The sequence below is a fragment of the Oncorhynchus nerka genome, linkage group LG15 (assembly GCF_034236695.1).
Source record: "Oncorhynchus nerka isolate Pitt River linkage group LG15, Oner_Uvic_2.0, whole genome shotgun sequence".
NCBI classification, from domain to species: domain Eukaryota; kingdom Metazoa; phylum Chordata; class Actinopteri; order Salmoniformes; family Salmonidae; genus Oncorhynchus; species Oncorhynchus nerka.
In genome coordinates, this window is record NC_088410.1 from 54,227,997 (window position 1) to 54,244,582 (window position 16,586).

Below are 16,586 nucleotides of genomic sequence, written 5' to 3' on the forward strand. Positions count from 1 at the left end.
TTAGAAAGAGCATACTTAAATTCACACAAGACACCGGATAAGACAGGAGAAATACTCCAGATATAACAGACTGACCCTAGCCCCCCGACACATAAACTACTGCAGCATAAATACTGGAGGCTGAGACATGAGGGGTCAGGAAACACTGTGGCCCCGTCCGACGATACCCGCAGACAGGGCCAAACAGGCAGGATATAACCCCACCCACTTTGCCAATGCACAGCCTTTGCCAATGCCCATCCTGAGACAAGGCCCGAGTATAGCCCACAAAGACCTCCGCCAAGGCACAACCCAAGGGGGGACACCAACCCGGACAGGAAGATCACGTCAGTGACTCAACCCACTCAAGTGATGCACCCCTCCTAGGGACGGCATGGAAGAGCACCAGTAAGCCAGTGACTCAGCCCCTTTAATAGTGGCTGAGTCAATGAATTACTAATAACAATAAAGAGTAAAAAGAACATGGTGCAATATTGTCTGGTACAGGGAGTACCGGGTAATAACATGGCTATATACATGGAGTACCAGGTAATAACATGGCTATATACATGGAGTACCAGGTAATAACATGGATATATACAGGGAGTACCGGGCAATAACATGGCTATATACATGGAGTACCAGGTAATAACATGGCTATATACAGGGAGTACTGGGTAATAACATGGCTATATACAGGGAGTACCGGGCAATAACATGGCTATATACAGGGATTACCGGGTAATAACATGGCTATATACAGGGAGTACCAGGTAATAACATGGCTATATACAGGGAGTACCGGGTAATAACATGGCTATATACAGGGATTACCGGGTAATAACATGGCTATATACAGGGAGTACCATGTAATAACATGGCTATATACAGGGAGTACCAGGTAATAACATGGCTATATACAGGGAGTTCCAGGCAATAACATGGCTATTTACAGGGAGTACCAGGTAATAACATGCCTATATACCGGGAGTACCAGGTAATAACATGGCTATATACAGGGAGTAACGGGTAATAACATGGCTATATACAGGTAGTACCGGGTAATAACATGGCTATATCCAGGGAGTACCGGGTAATAACATGGCTATATACAGGTAGTACCGGGTAATAACATAGCTATATCCAGGGAGTACCGGTAATAACATGGCTATTTACAGGGAGTACCGGGTAATAACATGGTTATATCCAGGGAGTACCAGGTAATAACATGGCTCTGTACAGGGAATACCAGGTAATAACATGGCTATGTACAGGGAGTACCAGGTAATAACATGGCTATATCCAGGGAGTACCAGGTAATAACATGGCTCTGTACAGGCAGTACCAGGTAATAACATGGCTCTGTACAGGGAGTACCAGGTAATAACATGGCTATATCCAGGGAGTACCAGGTAATAACATGGCTATATACAGGGAGTACCAGGTAATAACATGGCTATATATAGGGAGTACCGGGTAATAACATGGCTATTTACAGGGAGTACCAGTTAATACCATGGCTATATACAGGGAGTACCAGGTAATAACATGGCTATATCCAGGGAGTACCAGGTAATAACATGGCTCTGTACAGGGAGTACCAGGTAATAACATGGCTCTGTACAGGGAGTACCAGGTAATAACATTGCTATATCCAGGGAGTACCAGGTAATAACATGGCTATATACAGGGAGTACCAGGTAATAACATGGCTATATACAGGGAGTACCAGGTAATAACATGGCTATATCCAGGGAGTACCAGGTAATAACATGGCTCTGTACAGGGAGTACCAGGTAATAACATGGCTATATACAAGGAGTACCAGGTAATAACATGACTATGTACAGGGAGTACCTTCAGAAATTATTCACATTTCTTGACTCCCAAAAAATTGTGTTACAGTCTGAATATAAAATGGATTCAATTTTGATTTTTGGTCACTGGCTACATACAGTACCCCATAATTTCAAAGTCTAATTATGTTTTTCGAAATTTGTACCAGTTAGTAAAACATGAAAAGATTAAATATATTGAATCAATAAGTATTCCGCCAGTTTGTTAAGGCAAGCCTCAATAAGTTCAGGAGTAAACACTTGCTTCACCAGTCACATAATAAATTGCATGGGCTTACTCTGTGAAATAATAGTCTTTAAAATTATTTTTCATTGACACCCTCATCTCTGTACCCCACACATACAATTATCTGTAAGGTCCCTCAGTTGAGCAGTGAGTTTCAAACACAGATTCAACCACAAAGACCGGGGAAAACCGATGGCAAGACCTGAAAATGGCTGTCTAGGAATGATCAACAACCCAATTGGACAGAGCTTGAAGAATTCTGAAAAGAACAACGGGTGAATGTTGCACAATCCAGCTGTGGAACGCTCTTAGTGACCCAGAAAGACTCACATCTGTAATCGCTGCCAAAGGTGCTTCTACAAAGTATTGACTCAGTGAATACTTATGTAAATGAGATATTTCTGTATTTCGTGTTCAATTCATGTGCAAAAATGTCTAAAAACATGTTTTTTTAATTAATCATGAATGAGTTATTGTGTGTAGATCCATTCTGAATTCGGGCTCTAACACAGCAAAATGTGGAATAAGGCACTGTAGATTGACTAGGCAGCAGGATAGGTAGTAGACTGAGCAGTAGCAGCAGCGTATGTGGTGAGTGTGTGTGTGACGTCAGTAGCCTAAATACTTTCAGAAAATGTTTTTTTACTTTACACTTTTTTATCTTCTTTAAACTGCACTGTTGGTTAAGGGCTTGTGAGTAAGCACTTCACTGTGAGGTCTACACCTGTTGTATTCGGGCGCATGTGACAAAAATACAATTTGATTTGATTTGGGCGTATGTCGTGTTTGTGTGTGAATGTGTGTGTTTGTTTATGGTCTTTGGCCAGAGTAAAGTGTGAAAACAAATCTGTTTGTTTATGTGTGTGTAATTTTGTCTAACCCCCCCCCCCCCCTTCTCTGTGTTGTCCAGTCACTGGCAGTCTCTCAGTAACTTGGTGGCGTCGCTGCTCAACTCCATGAAGTCCATCGCCTCCCTGCTGCTCCTGCTCTTCCTCTTCATCATCATCTTCTCCCTGCTGGGCATGCAGGTGTTCGGGGGCAAGTTCAACTTCGACGAGACGCAGACCAAGAGGAGCACCTTCGATAACTTCCCCCAGGCACTGCTCACTGTGTTTCAGGTGGGTGAACAGTACAGTGAGAGAGAGAGAGTGTGTGTCTCTCTCTCTCTCTCTCTCTCTCTCTCTCTCTCTCTCTCTCTCTCTCTCTCTCTCTCTCTCTCTCTCTCTCTCATATATATATACAGAACCACATGAGTTACCTGCATGTATATTTAGCGAATGTTGTATTTCAGGAGAGCCTCCTGATGATGACACCCTGACAGGGGGAGGGGGGGGGCTAGCCCAGTGAACCCGGGTCTCCCACGAGAGAAACCAATGTCTTGACCATTACACCAAGAGGAAATTCCCTCTTGGGCCAAGGGCCGACACTGGTTTTTGAAGTCCCAGGCTGGGCTACCTCCTAACGTAACCACGAGCAACCATGGCCGCTACAGAAACACTGATCGCCGTATGCAGTGAATAAAGTAATGCTCCCGATGTTTTCAATGCATTTTCCCACAGCGGGTGGGTTAACGCTTGAGCCAAATAACGTCAAAGGCATTTAAAGACATTTACACTTGACTGGTCCACTGGGCTAGCCGTAGCCGGACTATTGTTTGGGCTAGCCGTAGGACTATTGTTTGGGCTAGATGTAGGACTATTGTTTGGGCTAGTCGTAGGACTATTGTTTGGGCTAGCCGTAGGACTATTGTTTGGGCTAGCCGTAGGACCATTGTTTGGGCTAGCCGTAGGACCATTGTTTGGGCTAGCCGTAGGACTCTTGTTTGGGCTAGTCGTAGGACTATTGTTTGGGCTAGTCGTAGGACTATTGTTTGGGCTAGTCGTAGGACTATTGTTTGGGCTAGCCGTAGGACTCTTGTTTGGGCTAGTCGTAGGACTATTGTTTGGGCTAGTCGTAGGACTATTGTTTGGGCTAGTCGTAGGACTATTGTTTGGGCTAGACGTAGGACTATTTTTTGGGCTAGCCGTAGGACTATTGTTTGGGCTAGCCGTAGGACTATTGTTTGGGCTAGCCGTAGGACTGTTGTTTGGGCTAGCCGTAGGACTGTTGTTTGGGCTAGCCGTAGGACTCTTGTTTGGGCTAGCCGTAGGACTATTGTTTGGGCTAGCCGTAGGACTGTTGTTTGGGCTAGCCGTAGGACTGTTGTTTGGGCTAGCCGTAGGACTCTTGTTTGGGCTAGCCGTAGGACTATTGTTTGGGCTAGCCGTAGGACTCTTGTTTGGGCTAGCCGTAGGACTCTTGTTTGGGCTAGCCGTAGGACTATTGTTTGGGCTAGACGTAGGACTATTGTTTGGGCTAGCCGTAGGACTATTGTTTGGGCTAGCCGTAGGACTATTGTTTGGGCTAGACGTAGGACTATTGTTTGGGCTAGCCGTAGGACTCTTGTTTGGGCTAGCCGTAGGACTCTTGTTTGGGCTAGCCGTAGGACTATTGTTTGGGCTAGCCGTAGGACTATTGTTTGGGCTAGTCGTAGGACTATTGTTTGGGCTAGTCGTAGGACTCTTGTTTGGGCTAGCCGTAGGACTATTGTTTGGGCTAGCCGTAGGACTATTGTTTGGGCTAGCCGTAGGACTCTTGTTTGTTTTCCCTGTATGCTGTGTTTTACAGGAAGTAAGTAGAGTAATATGCCCCATTGTCTGTCTATGGCGTGTTATATAAACTACAGTAGAATGTTCTGGTGTGCTAATCAAATCCAAGTGTATTGGTCGCATACACAGATTTGCCGATGTTATCGCAGGTGCAGCGAAATTCTTGTGGTTCGAGCTCCAACAATGCAGTAATACCTCGCAATACAAAAAAAATAAACACATAATCAAAAACATTTGTACAAAAAATAAAGAAATGAAGAAATATCGCAATGAGCAGTGTCTGAGACCGGAATATAATAGAATATGGTGTGTATCGACAGTATGGACACTATATGAATAGAAATATATATATATAGGACGAGCCATGACTAGAATACTGTTTATACATATAAAGTGGGTGAAACAGTAAGCAAACATTATTAAGGTGACCAGTGGTCAATGACACTATGTACAGCACCTTCAGAAAGTCTTCACACCCCTGGTCTTATTACACATGTTGTTGTGTTACAGCCTGAATTCAAAATGGATTGATTAGATTTTTTTGTCTCACCCATCTACGTATACACAATACCCCATAATGACAAAGTGAAAACATGTATTTCGAAAAATGAAGTACAGAAATATCTCATTTAAATACTGTAAGTATTCACAACCTCTCAGTTAATACTTTATAGAAGCAAATACAGCTGTGTGTCTTTTTGGGTAAGCCTCTAAGAGTTTTGCACACCTGGATTGTACAATTATTCTTTTTAAAAGTATTCGAGCTCTGTCAAGTTGATTGTTGATCATTGCTAGAAAGCCATTTTCAAGTCATGCCATCGATTTTCAAGCTGATTTAAGTCAAAACTGTAACTCAGCCACTCAGAAACATACAATATTGTCTTGGTAAGCAACTCCACTGTAGATTTGGCCTTGTGTTTTAGGTTATTGTCCTGCTGAAAGGTGAATTGTCTCCCAGTGTATGTTGGAAAGCAGACTGAACAAAGTTTTCCTCTAGGATTTTACCTGTGCTTATAGCTCTATTCCTTTTCTTTTTATCCTAAAAAACTCTCTAGTCCTTGCCAATCACAAGCATACCCATAACATGATTGCACCAGCACCATGCTTGAAAATATGATGAGTGGTACTCAATGATGTGTTGTTTTGGATTTGCCACAAACATAAAGCTTTGTATTCAGGACAAAAAGTTAATTACTTTACCACATTTTTTTGTATTAAAAAGTGCCTTTTTGCTAACAGGATGCATGTTTTGGAATGTTTTTATTCAGTACAGGCTTATTTCTTTTCACTGCCATTTAGGTTAGTATTTTGGAGTAACTACAATGTTGTTGATCCATCCTCAGTTTTCTCCTATCACAGCCATTAAACTCTGTAACTGTTTTAAAGTCACCATTGGCCTCATGCTGAGCAGTTTCCTTCCTCTCCGGCAACTGAGTTAGGAAGGACACCTGTATCTTTGTAGTGACTGGGTGTATTGATACACCATCCAAAGCCTAATTTATAACTCCACCACGCTCAAAGGTATATTTATTTTCGACCAAACGGTGCCCTGTAGTCCACGATCAGCTCTTTTGTTTTGTTGATGTTGAGGGAGAGGTTATTTTCCTGGCACCGTTCTGCCAGGGCTTTCACCTCCTCCCTGTAGGCTTTCCCATCATTGTTGGTAGTCAGGCTTACCACTGTTGTGTTGTCAGCAAACTTGATGATTGCGTTGGAGACGTGTGTGGCCACGCAGTAATGGTTGAACAGGGAGTACAGAAGGGGCTGAGCACGTGTGTTGAGGATTAGCGTGGCAGAGGTGTTGTGGTCTACTTTCACCACTTGGGATCAGCCCGTCAGGAAGTCCAGGTCCCAGTTGCACAGGGAGGTGTTCAGACCCAGGGACCTGAGCTTAGTGATGAGCTATGAGAGCACTACAGTGTTGAAGGCTGAGCTGTAATCAATGAACATCGGTATTGATCTTGTCCTGTTGGGACTGTTCAAAGCTGTCATCAAGGCAAAGGGTGGCTATTTGAAGAATCTCAAATATAAACAAATATTTTGATTTGTTTAATACTTTTTTGGTTACTACATGATTCCATATGTGTTATTTCCTAGTTGTGATGTCGTCACTATTATCCTACAATGTAGAAAATAGTTAAAAATGAAGAAACTCTTGAATGAGTTGGTGTTCTAAAACTTTTGACCGGTAGTGTAATACTGCAAAGTTGTCTGGGAACTAGAAACAGGCCATCTTGTTACTAGTGAATGCTGTATGTGTTTCCATAGAATCGCATGTGAATTGTAGGTCCCTCCATGTGTGTCGCATCCAAAATGATCGAGTGCATTTGGGTGTGTTGTGGCCAGATCCTGACGGGTGAAGACTGGAACGCTGTGATGTATGACGGCATCATGGCGTACGGCGGCCCTTCTTCCTCGGGGATGATCGTCTCCTTCTACTTCATTATCCTCTTCATCTGCGGAAACTGTATCCTTTCCTTGCCACACTCATCCTAGCATCTCTGTCTCTCTGAGCCCCGATAATCACAATCTGATTTGATGTGACTTGACCGCAAACTAATTTCCCCTAGTTAAACAGATTCTCCTTTATGGATAAGGTCTACCAGGGTGAATAGAGACAAATGACAAGTTGTTATGTTCTTATGAACAGAGATGTAGTCTCGCAAACACAACCCCATTTTGTTTTTGTTGATGTAGTCAGTATAGATCTCTGGGGTCCGTTCTTCCGTCATTATTGCAACGAACAGTTCTGGACTTTTCTGAATTGCGCATATGAGTGTGTTGCTCTAGCCATGGACTACACTACGGTACAGGAGATGTGTTCAGGTTCTGTCCTTGACGGAACACTTTGCTCAGACATCCTGCTGAACGTCTTCTTGGCTATCGCTGTGGACAATCTGGCAGACGCAGAGTCTCTCAACGCTCCAGGAGACAAAAAGGACGAGAAAAAGGAAGAGGTAGAACTCCACCCCAAGACATATTGTGGTTCAGGTTTATTCAGCATCATTGTATACAACTTCTCATCACGTTTGCTTTTTTTTGGGATACAGGCACCAGTGGAGGAGGAAGAGGAGAATGCTGCAGGTACAGGCCTGTGTGTGTGTGTGTGTCCCGTAAACAAGTGCACGTCTGTGTGTGTGGTCTAGCTCTCTCACTGTGTGTGTGTCTGTCTGTGCAGCAGAGGAGGAGGAGGAGCCAGAGGTTCCAGCAGGGCCACGCCCAGCCATCTCTGAGCTGGTCAAGAAGGAGAAGATCACCCCCATCCCTGACGGCAGCGCTTTCTTCATCTTCAGCAAGACCAACCCGTAGGTCTCACACACACACACACACACACACACACACACACACACACACACACGCATGCGCGCAGACAGACAGACGGACGCACGCACACTTTTCTGAGCTCTCTTAAGCAGGTGTGTGCGTTTTCTGTCGTTCTCCTCAGGATCCGGGTGGGATGTCATAGACTCATCAACCACCACATCTTCACCAATCTCATCCTGGTCTTCATCATGCTCAGCTCTGTCTCCCTCGCTGCAGAGGACCCCATACGCAACTTCTCCGCACGCAACATCGTAAGTACAGAAACCTTCTTGTCTACATTCAAATAATGTTGGGTCATATTTATGGGAACACACAGTAGACAGTAACTGATTTTCAATTGTTACCCTACATAGTAGTACATAGTAAAGATACATTCTGTATTGATTTGTGATATTTATTGCTTATTTTACGTTTTTTTTGTATTCATATTTAAGGATTTAGTTGGTTAAGAGTGACGTTAACGGTAATGATAACACTTTTCCTGAAGTTTCTCCCATGATCCTCTTAGGCAGCAGGTTCAATGACTTTGGAATCATTATGTATATTCACCATTATAACTTAACCTCAAGCTGCACAATGGCATGTCATGGTGATTGTCGGATGGATGACGTTGTGCTGGTGCTCGTAATGAAATGATATAATGAAGATATACTGCATTTTGAAATGTATTGTAATATACACAGATTTTTATTCACATATACCAAAACTGTGGATTGTTTGGTTTATGCATACTAAGTCACTTCCTATGCTCTTTCCTGCACACATGGGTTTCCCACGCTAACTTGTTTTTCTTCGAATGTCTCTGATGAACGTACTTGCATAACCTGATATAACCCATGTTAAACATGTCCGTTGCTTTTTGCAGATACTTGGTTACTTTGACTATGCTTTCACGGCTATCTTTACTGTTGAGATCCTGTTGAAGGTAAATGGCCTGTGTCCGCCTCTCTGTGCTGTCAACTAACTGACCCCCCCACGGTAACACTCCCCACGTCTGGTTGCCTTCCAGGTCCTAGGCTATGCAGATTATGTCTTCACTAGCATGTTTACATTTGAGATCATGTTGAAGGTAACTCTCGCTTGTGACGACAGAGAGCCTTGCTGCACACACTTGCTGTACCTGCCTCGTTTCACTTTTCCTTTTCTATTCTTTCTCTTTTTACTCCATGGCACCTCTTTTAACTACCAAAACATCTAGGGTGTGTTCCGTGTAAATTCACTCTGGAGTGCCAGAGTGCGCTCTGGGCGTTCGTAAGATTCAGAGCGTTGTCAGATTGTCCTTTAGTAAATTCAGAGCGTTCCTCTCTCGGAGCGTTTAGAAGGCGCACGCTGGACGCTCCGGCCCGAGGAGTAGGGTTGATCCGAGTGTTATGAACTCACAACGGCACAAGTACCCAAGCTAACTGGCTAAAGTTAGTTAGCTTGCTAGCTACTTCCAGACATAAATAAGAGAACACCTCACTCTTGACCATTTTACTCACCCCACCCAGCAGAGCTGGTTAGGCTGTTTTCATGTTATCCAGAGCTTTGGTGGCTGTAAATGTGCTGCTTGGCAACAATTTCGTTAAGGTTTTTTGACAATGTTTACAGACACGGGCCATATTCAAAGGGTGTTGAGCGTTCGTTAATGAATCAGTTATTCTGTGCTCTGGCACACTCATACGAGAGTGCTCCGAAATCGGAGTAGATAGCCAGAGTGAATTTACGAACGCGCCCCTCGACCTTCATCATTACTTACGAGCACTACACACACTAACTAACACACAAGTTGTTCAATTCCCGCTAATCAGGAAACGAATAATCCATGAAGGAATCAAAGGCACAAACCAACCCCGATTGGTGTCATCATGTTTGTCACGTTTGGAAAAGTCAACAATGAGTTGAAAAGGTTTTGGAATTTTGACCCGACGACACTATTTTTGTGCACCTCTCCAAAAATGATGCAACACTTTGTGCAAAGGAAAGAGATATCAATGTGCCGTTTAAGAGATGTAGCTTTGACTGATATTTTGACCTGGATGTCATTTGGGGGGTGTTGGGAGGGGGGTCTATAAACAAACATCTAAGGCCATCTCCAGTCAAAGCCGACTCCATGCTTCTGTTTCATACCGACTGACCGCTATTCAGATACTGAGCCATAAAAGAGGGGGCAAACCAACCATGTTCATGTGGAGCATGGGCTTTCCCCAGATTGTACTGAGTGCTTAGAAATGTAGGGTTTCCTTCAGAACCCTTGAGAGGGCAGCCCAACCCTGCTCAGTCCTGTTGCGGGTCGTATTCATTACGGCTCACCGTAGCAACATGTTTTGCAACGGAGTGCGGGAAACTAGAGTTTCTTATTGGACCCGTTCAGATAGTCCTTCCCCATTTCAGTTATTTCTTTTCCCGTTTGGTGCCGAATGAACACGACCCAGCTCAGTTTGATCCTGCTGCGTCAGCAGTGCTTTCCGCTAGCGCAAGCTAGTCTCTACATTTACACGCACTCAGGACGATGAATCCTTTTCTTTTATGATTTGAACAAGACTTCCTTTCGCTGCGTTGTTTACTTCTCTGCCTGCTGAAGTCTGACGTTTTATTATTATTATTATTTTTTTTAAGTGGAGCTGCTCTATTACCCCTTTAGACTGTGAGCTGTTAAATAACATGAAGGAATGCGCTTTAAGGGAAACGGCCCTACATGAATGTGTCAGTAAGGGCATGGGGTTTTCCAACCGGTAGGCTGTTCAACCCTGTCATTTCTCTCCGGTCGTAGATATAATATTCGTCCTCAGCGCGGCAACAAACTGCACCTTTTGTTGCCGCGGGTGACCCTGTTATTAGCCGATTGTGAAGTGAATGACTTACTACTACATTCATGTACCACGGTGCCGCGGGGTGGCCACGGTAGCTGCTAACTTCCTGTTTTACTGAGTCTGAGCTCGCCACCCTGAAATAGAGTGTTCTGCAAGAGTGTGGAAATACTGTATGTGGGTTTGAGGGGAGTGAGTGTTTCTACCACTATATATACCTGTGTAGGTGTTTCTGTCTGTCTTGCGGTGTACTACTGTGTATCTGTGTGCTCGTGTGTGTCCCCGTGTGTGTGCGAATGTGCGTGTCGATGTGTGTATTTCTGTGCATTTTCTAAGCGTCTGTTACCCCGTCTAACTCACTGTGCCCTTCCCCCCAGATGACCACATACGGAGCGTTCCTCCATAAAGGGGCGTTCTGTCGGAACACCTTCAACCTGCTGGATCTGCTGGTGGTGGGGGTCTCCCTGGTCTCCTTCTGCATCCAGTCAGTACCTGCTGCTGCCCTCCGCCCACACATCTCTCTCTCTCTCTCTCTCTCTCTCTCTCTCTCTCTCTCTCTCTGTCTTCATCCTCATGTCCCTCGCCCATTGTCCCTCGCCCTCCGTTCCTTCTCCCGTCCTAACACGTCGTGTTTTTTTATATTTTTGATGGACACGGTCAAGTTTGATTATGGCAATGAACGGTTGCGTTTAGAGAGGGCGAGTTGGTTTCTGACGGGGAGTTCCTGTGATGTCCTTTAGGTCCTCCGCCATCTCTGTGGTGAAGATTCTGAGAGTCCTGCGAGTGCTCAGGCCCCTGAGGGCCATCAACCGAGCCAAGGGCCTCAAGGTACAGTACTGCCTCATCCTAAAACTTTATATGTCCTACTCCTTCTCTTTCAGTACCATATTCCTTGCCGTAGTATTTGTAGAACAAGTGCAGTGGACTTGGGACAGTTTGTTGCTAAAAACCTGTACAGGGTTTTTAAAAAACGGCTTTCTAGAACTGTGTCGTCGCTGTGCCTCCTTCTTCCTACGTATATTGACCTTTCGTCAACGTAATGCCTTCGCACTGTTCGATAGCTTCTAACCTTTGAACTTTTGACCCCTGCAGCACGTGGTCCAGTGTGTGTTCGTGGCCATCAGGACCATCGGTAACATCATGATCGTCACCACGCTGCTGCAGTTCATGTTCGCCTGCATAGGGGTGCAGCTCTTCAAGGTCAACACCGTAACACCTGGCTCTAAGATCAATACCGTAACATGGGTTGTGATGCCAATGGCATCGTAGCTTTCAGTAAATCCCCAACCTAGACGTTGACACCTGAGGGTTGAGGGTTCGTTTTGTAGCCGTTTCGAGGAAAGTGTTGTGTTTTGCTTTGCAGGGGAAGTTTTACCGCTGCACGGACGAAGCCAAGTCTGGCCCCGACGATTGCAAGTCAGTTGTTTTTTGATGCCTTTGTCCATCTACACACATCAAACGGACACCCTTCACTTTGTATCTGAAATACTTACATTTACTGTACAGTAAGGTGTTCCGCAGCGTCTTTGAGCGTGTTGCGCGTAGACGAACATATTTACAACATCCACAATATTCATGTTCTTTACATACGGTACATCATAGGACGAATCCTATATCCGGACCTCTGACCTCTAACCCCTGTGTCCTCTTGACCTCTAACCTCCCAGGGGCACCTACATCCTTTATAAGGACGGGGACGTGAACCAGCCGTTCATCCATAAGAGAGTGTGGCACAACAGCGAGTTCAACTTTGACAACGTGCTCATGGCCATGATGGCTCTGTTCACGGTGTCTACCTTCGAGGGCTGGCCTTCGTAAGACACACCCACTCATATTATACACCCATATACAATATAATACACCATATTTTTGCCTTTTGTGTATAAAAAAACAGAAGGTAAACAAATGTGTGTTCTCGCTCTCACACGCACTTTCTATCTCTCTCTCCCCCTCTTTCTCTTTTTCTTTCTTTCTCTCTCGCTCTCTCTATTTCTCTCTCTCTTTCTCTCTCTCTCACTCTTTCAGGTTGCTCTACAAAGCCATAGACTCGAACAGGGAGAACCTGGGTCCCATCTACAACTACCGCATCGAGATCTCCATCTTCTTCATCATCTACATCATCATCATCGCCTTCTTCATGATGAACATCTTTGTGGGTTTCGTCATCGTTACATTCCAGGAGCAGGGAGAGAAAGAGTACAAGAACTGTGAGCTGGATAAGAACCAGGTTAGACACACAATTCCCTGGGCGTGCGTGTGTGTTCGTGAACACGTGTGTGTGTGTGTGTGTGTGTGTGTTCATGCAGGGTCTATGTGTGTGTCTGTGTGTGTCTGTGTGTCTATGTGTGACTATGCGTTGTGTGGCACTACATGTCTAGACTAGCAGGTCTCCCACACTGGGTAAGTGTTCTGAGTGTGTTGCTGAATGTGTTGCTGAGTGTGTTGCTATGTTTATAAACCGGGTGGTTCGAGCCTGATTGGCTGAAAGCCGTGGTATATTTAAGCAGTAAGGCCCAGGGGGGGGGGGGGGTATATGGCCAACATATACGGCTGAGGGATGTTCTTATGCACAACGCAATACCACGGTTAAGAGCTGTATCCAGGCACTCGGCTTTGAGTCGTGCGTATGAACAGGTTTATTGCCTATATACCACACCCCCTCGTGCCTTATTGCTTTAGTACTCTATACTATGTGTACAGGTATGTAGTGTATAACCATGTGTGTTCAATTGTTTTTTAAATGTAACCTTTATTTAACTAGGCAAGTTAGTTAAGAACAAATTCTTATTTACAAAAAAGGGAACCGTGGGTTAACGGCCGTGTTCAGGGGCAGAGCTCAGGGATTCGATCCAGCAACCTTTCGGGTTACTGGCCCAACGCTCTAACCACTACCTGCCTCCCCATGTGTTCTACAGCGTCAGTGTGTGGAGTATGCCCTGAAGGCCCATCCGTTGAGGAGGTACATCCCTAAGAACCCCTACCAGTATAAGTTCTGGTACGTGGTCAACTCCACCGGGTTTGAGTACATCATGTTCGTCCTCATCATGCTCAACACACTCTGCCTGGCTGTGCAGGTAGGAAGAAGCTCAACCCGACCCGTTCATAAAGCCCTAGTCGTGTAGCAGCATTCACTGTTAGGCAATCCCCTGCAGTACAACCCCTGAGCCAGCATCTCAGCTTCCTAGTGCTTTGTAAAACCTCTTTATTCTTCTATAGAATATCTGGCACTTACATCTACACTTTCTCTACATCCACCCCTCTCTGCCTGTCTCTATCTGTCTGTCTGTCTCTATCTGTCTGTCTGTCTGTTTCTGTCTCTGTCTATCTGTCCCTCCCTCCCTCCCTCCCTCCTCCCTCCCTCCCTCCCTCCCTCCCTCCCTCCCTCCCTCCCTCTCTATCACTCTCCTGTCTGTAGCACTATGGCCAGTCTGCGACATTTAACTATGTGATGGACATCCTCAACATGGTCTTCACTGCTGTTTTCACTGCGGAGATGGTGCTCAAACTCATCGCCTTCAAACCCAGGGTAAGGACACATGCCTGCACACAGACATACACACACACACAGATGCATGCGCGTGTGCACACAGATGGACACACACCTCACATATGTAGATGCCGTTTCATTCTGCACATTTGCCCATTAGGTTTGCAGGTGTCTTTGGTTCTTGTGTGTACAGTACCTTTATTATTATTAGTTGTTGAGGATAAGGACCGGGACCCAGTAAGAGACCGACTGGTGTGGTGCAGTACTGAAGTGCCGCTAGACAGGGCTCTCTCTCGCATTCTCTTTTTCTCTCTCTCTCTTTCTCATTTTCTCTCTCTCTCTCTTTTTCTCACTCACTCACTCTCGCTTTCTCTTTTTCTCTCTCACTCTTTTTCTCTCTCTCTTTCTCATTTTCTCTCTTTCTCATTTTCTCTCTCTTTCTCTCTCTCTCTCTCGCTCTCTCGCTCTCTCGCTCTCTTTCTAACAGAGTAACATTTATAGATCACATACACATTTGTATTACACCCAGTCGTTGACAATACTGTCGTACATTGGAGTAGATGCACTTAACGTGCAGATATCATTTGAAAGTAACTGAAATGACGCCAGTAGCTCGGTACTAGTTAAGGTAATACAGTATTTTCGTATTAAACCTCACCACTTAACCCCCGCCTACACTGTAAACTGTCAACACTACTCAAAACTTTTGAGGAGTCATAACTCAAAACAATAGAGTCACTGTGACCCTGTGGGTGGTCCAGATTTTGAGTAACGCCCCCACTAAGCCACGCCTACAATATAATCTTTCCTTTGCCGTTTCCACTGAATTGTAGAGTTACCACCCATGACTGCATTTGCTAGTGACAGATACATTGAATTAGTTCATCTTCAGTCCTGCGGCCTTCACCAAGTGAGTTCCTAGGCAAATGTTATCTTTATAATTCTTTATGGCAATACATTACATATCTCAAAAGGCCTTTTTGCCCTAATACGGTGGCCTGAAACGCAAGGTTTTGTGGTCAATTAACGATTTCTCTGTGGATTTTTGATGTGTGCCTCGGGTTATTGTCTGGTTGGAAGATCCAGCCTCCTGGCAGAGGTCACCAGGTGTTTGGCTAAAATGTCCTGGTACTTGGAAAAGTTCATGCTCCCGTTGCTCTTAACAAGGGCCCCAGGACCAGTGGAAGCAAAAATATCCCCATAACATCCAAGATCCACCACCATATTTGACAGTAGGTACGAGGTTGTCTTCTATTCATCCTTCTTTCGACGACAGAACCCACCACTGGTGTGTGTCGCCGAAGAAATCTCTCTTTTCATATTTTCCGTAAAGCTCATCTTTACCAAGGGGTGCAAACAATTTGGGTAATGACTGTAAACGCCGGTGTGGAGGAGTTAATTGGTGATGTAGCATTTTCTAAAGGGAAAGGGAACGTTCTGGATGTTTCACCTCACTGAATTACACCCCTGGTCCTAGGTTATATGGGCTGCTGCTTCTGCTGACTTCGGCTCCTCTGCTACCAAAGGGCCTCTGTCGGTAACTCTCTCTGTTATTGATTATTCAGGTCTTGATGGCTTCTTTTCTCTTTGTCTGTCTTCTCTCCTTCTCTGGCCCTCCCTGCTGCCTCCCTTACATGCTCCTTATCCATACACTGTACTCCTCTTCTCTCTCTCTCTCTCTCTCTATTCTCCTCCCCCTCTCATCCCCGTGTGTGTTGTGGCTTTCCGCAACAGCACTATTTCACTGATGCGTGGAACACGTTTGATGCCTTAATTGTAGTTGGTAGCGTCGTTGATATTGCTATCACTGAAGTGAACGTAAGTACTACCTTTTCTGTCTCTTCTGTGAAACTGAAGCCTTACAATGAAGCCAGAATGCCAGTAGCACCAGCATTATCCCTAAGAGTGTCCCGAGGTTGAGGAAGACGCTTAGATGTACTTCGAGTGAACATGAGACCGAGAGAGTAAATCCCAGCGTCTTCCTCATGTCAGTCTCCCTCTCCCCTCGTGGGTTCTATATTATTTTACATTAGGCCCACAGTGCCCCCTAGTGTTAGCTAGTTGGTACTAAACTGCTGCTGCCCATCACTTCATACTTACAGTGAAACTGATTCAGATCGCTATATTAGGAAATATACTGCTTATGTGTTTCAAACGATATTCTGTTCGGCAATATATACTCCATTGGTTTTCAATCCGCTAGTGGTTCTATTGGCTTTCTCTGTACGGCTTCAGTCTTCTTGTAATTCCTGTCTTGTACTCTCCTGTCTGATGAAA

General features: G+C 44.9%; 1 protein-coding gene across 1 annotated transcript in view; it reads left to right on the plus strand.

Moving 5' to 3' along the window:
• Positions 1-16,586, plus strand: part of LOC115142708 (voltage-dependent L-type calcium channel subunit alpha-1D-like) — a 127,197-nt gene that overhangs the window by 62,899 nt on the left and 47,712 nt on the right. Inside the window, exons 14-30 of the mRNA XM_065001722.1 lie at positions 2,972-3,179; positions 7,056-7,176; positions 7,566-7,666; positions 7,760-7,793; positions 7,888-8,014; positions 8,155-8,284; positions 8,899-8,958; positions 9,043-9,102; positions 11,200-11,306; positions 11,563-11,650; positions 11,915-12,022; positions 12,186-12,238; positions 12,490-12,636; positions 12,848-13,049; positions 13,738-13,896; positions 14,238-14,348; positions 16,044-16,127. Coding sequence (XP_064857794.1) covers positions 2,972-3,179; positions 7,056-7,176; positions 7,566-7,666; positions 7,760-7,793; positions 7,888-8,014; positions 8,155-8,284; positions 8,899-8,958; positions 9,043-9,102; positions 11,200-11,306; positions 11,563-11,650; positions 11,915-12,022; positions 12,186-12,238; positions 12,490-12,636; positions 12,848-13,049; positions 13,738-13,896; positions 14,238-14,348; positions 16,044-16,127 — 1,900 coding nt within the window. The remainder of the gene's footprint in view (positions 1-2,971; positions 3,180-7,055; positions 7,177-7,565; positions 7,667-7,759; positions 7,794-7,887; positions 8,015-8,154; positions 8,285-8,898; positions 8,959-9,042; positions 9,103-11,199; positions 11,307-11,562; positions 11,651-11,914; positions 12,023-12,185; positions 12,239-12,489; positions 12,637-12,847; positions 13,050-13,737; positions 13,897-14,237; positions 14,349-16,043; positions 16,128-16,586) is intronic.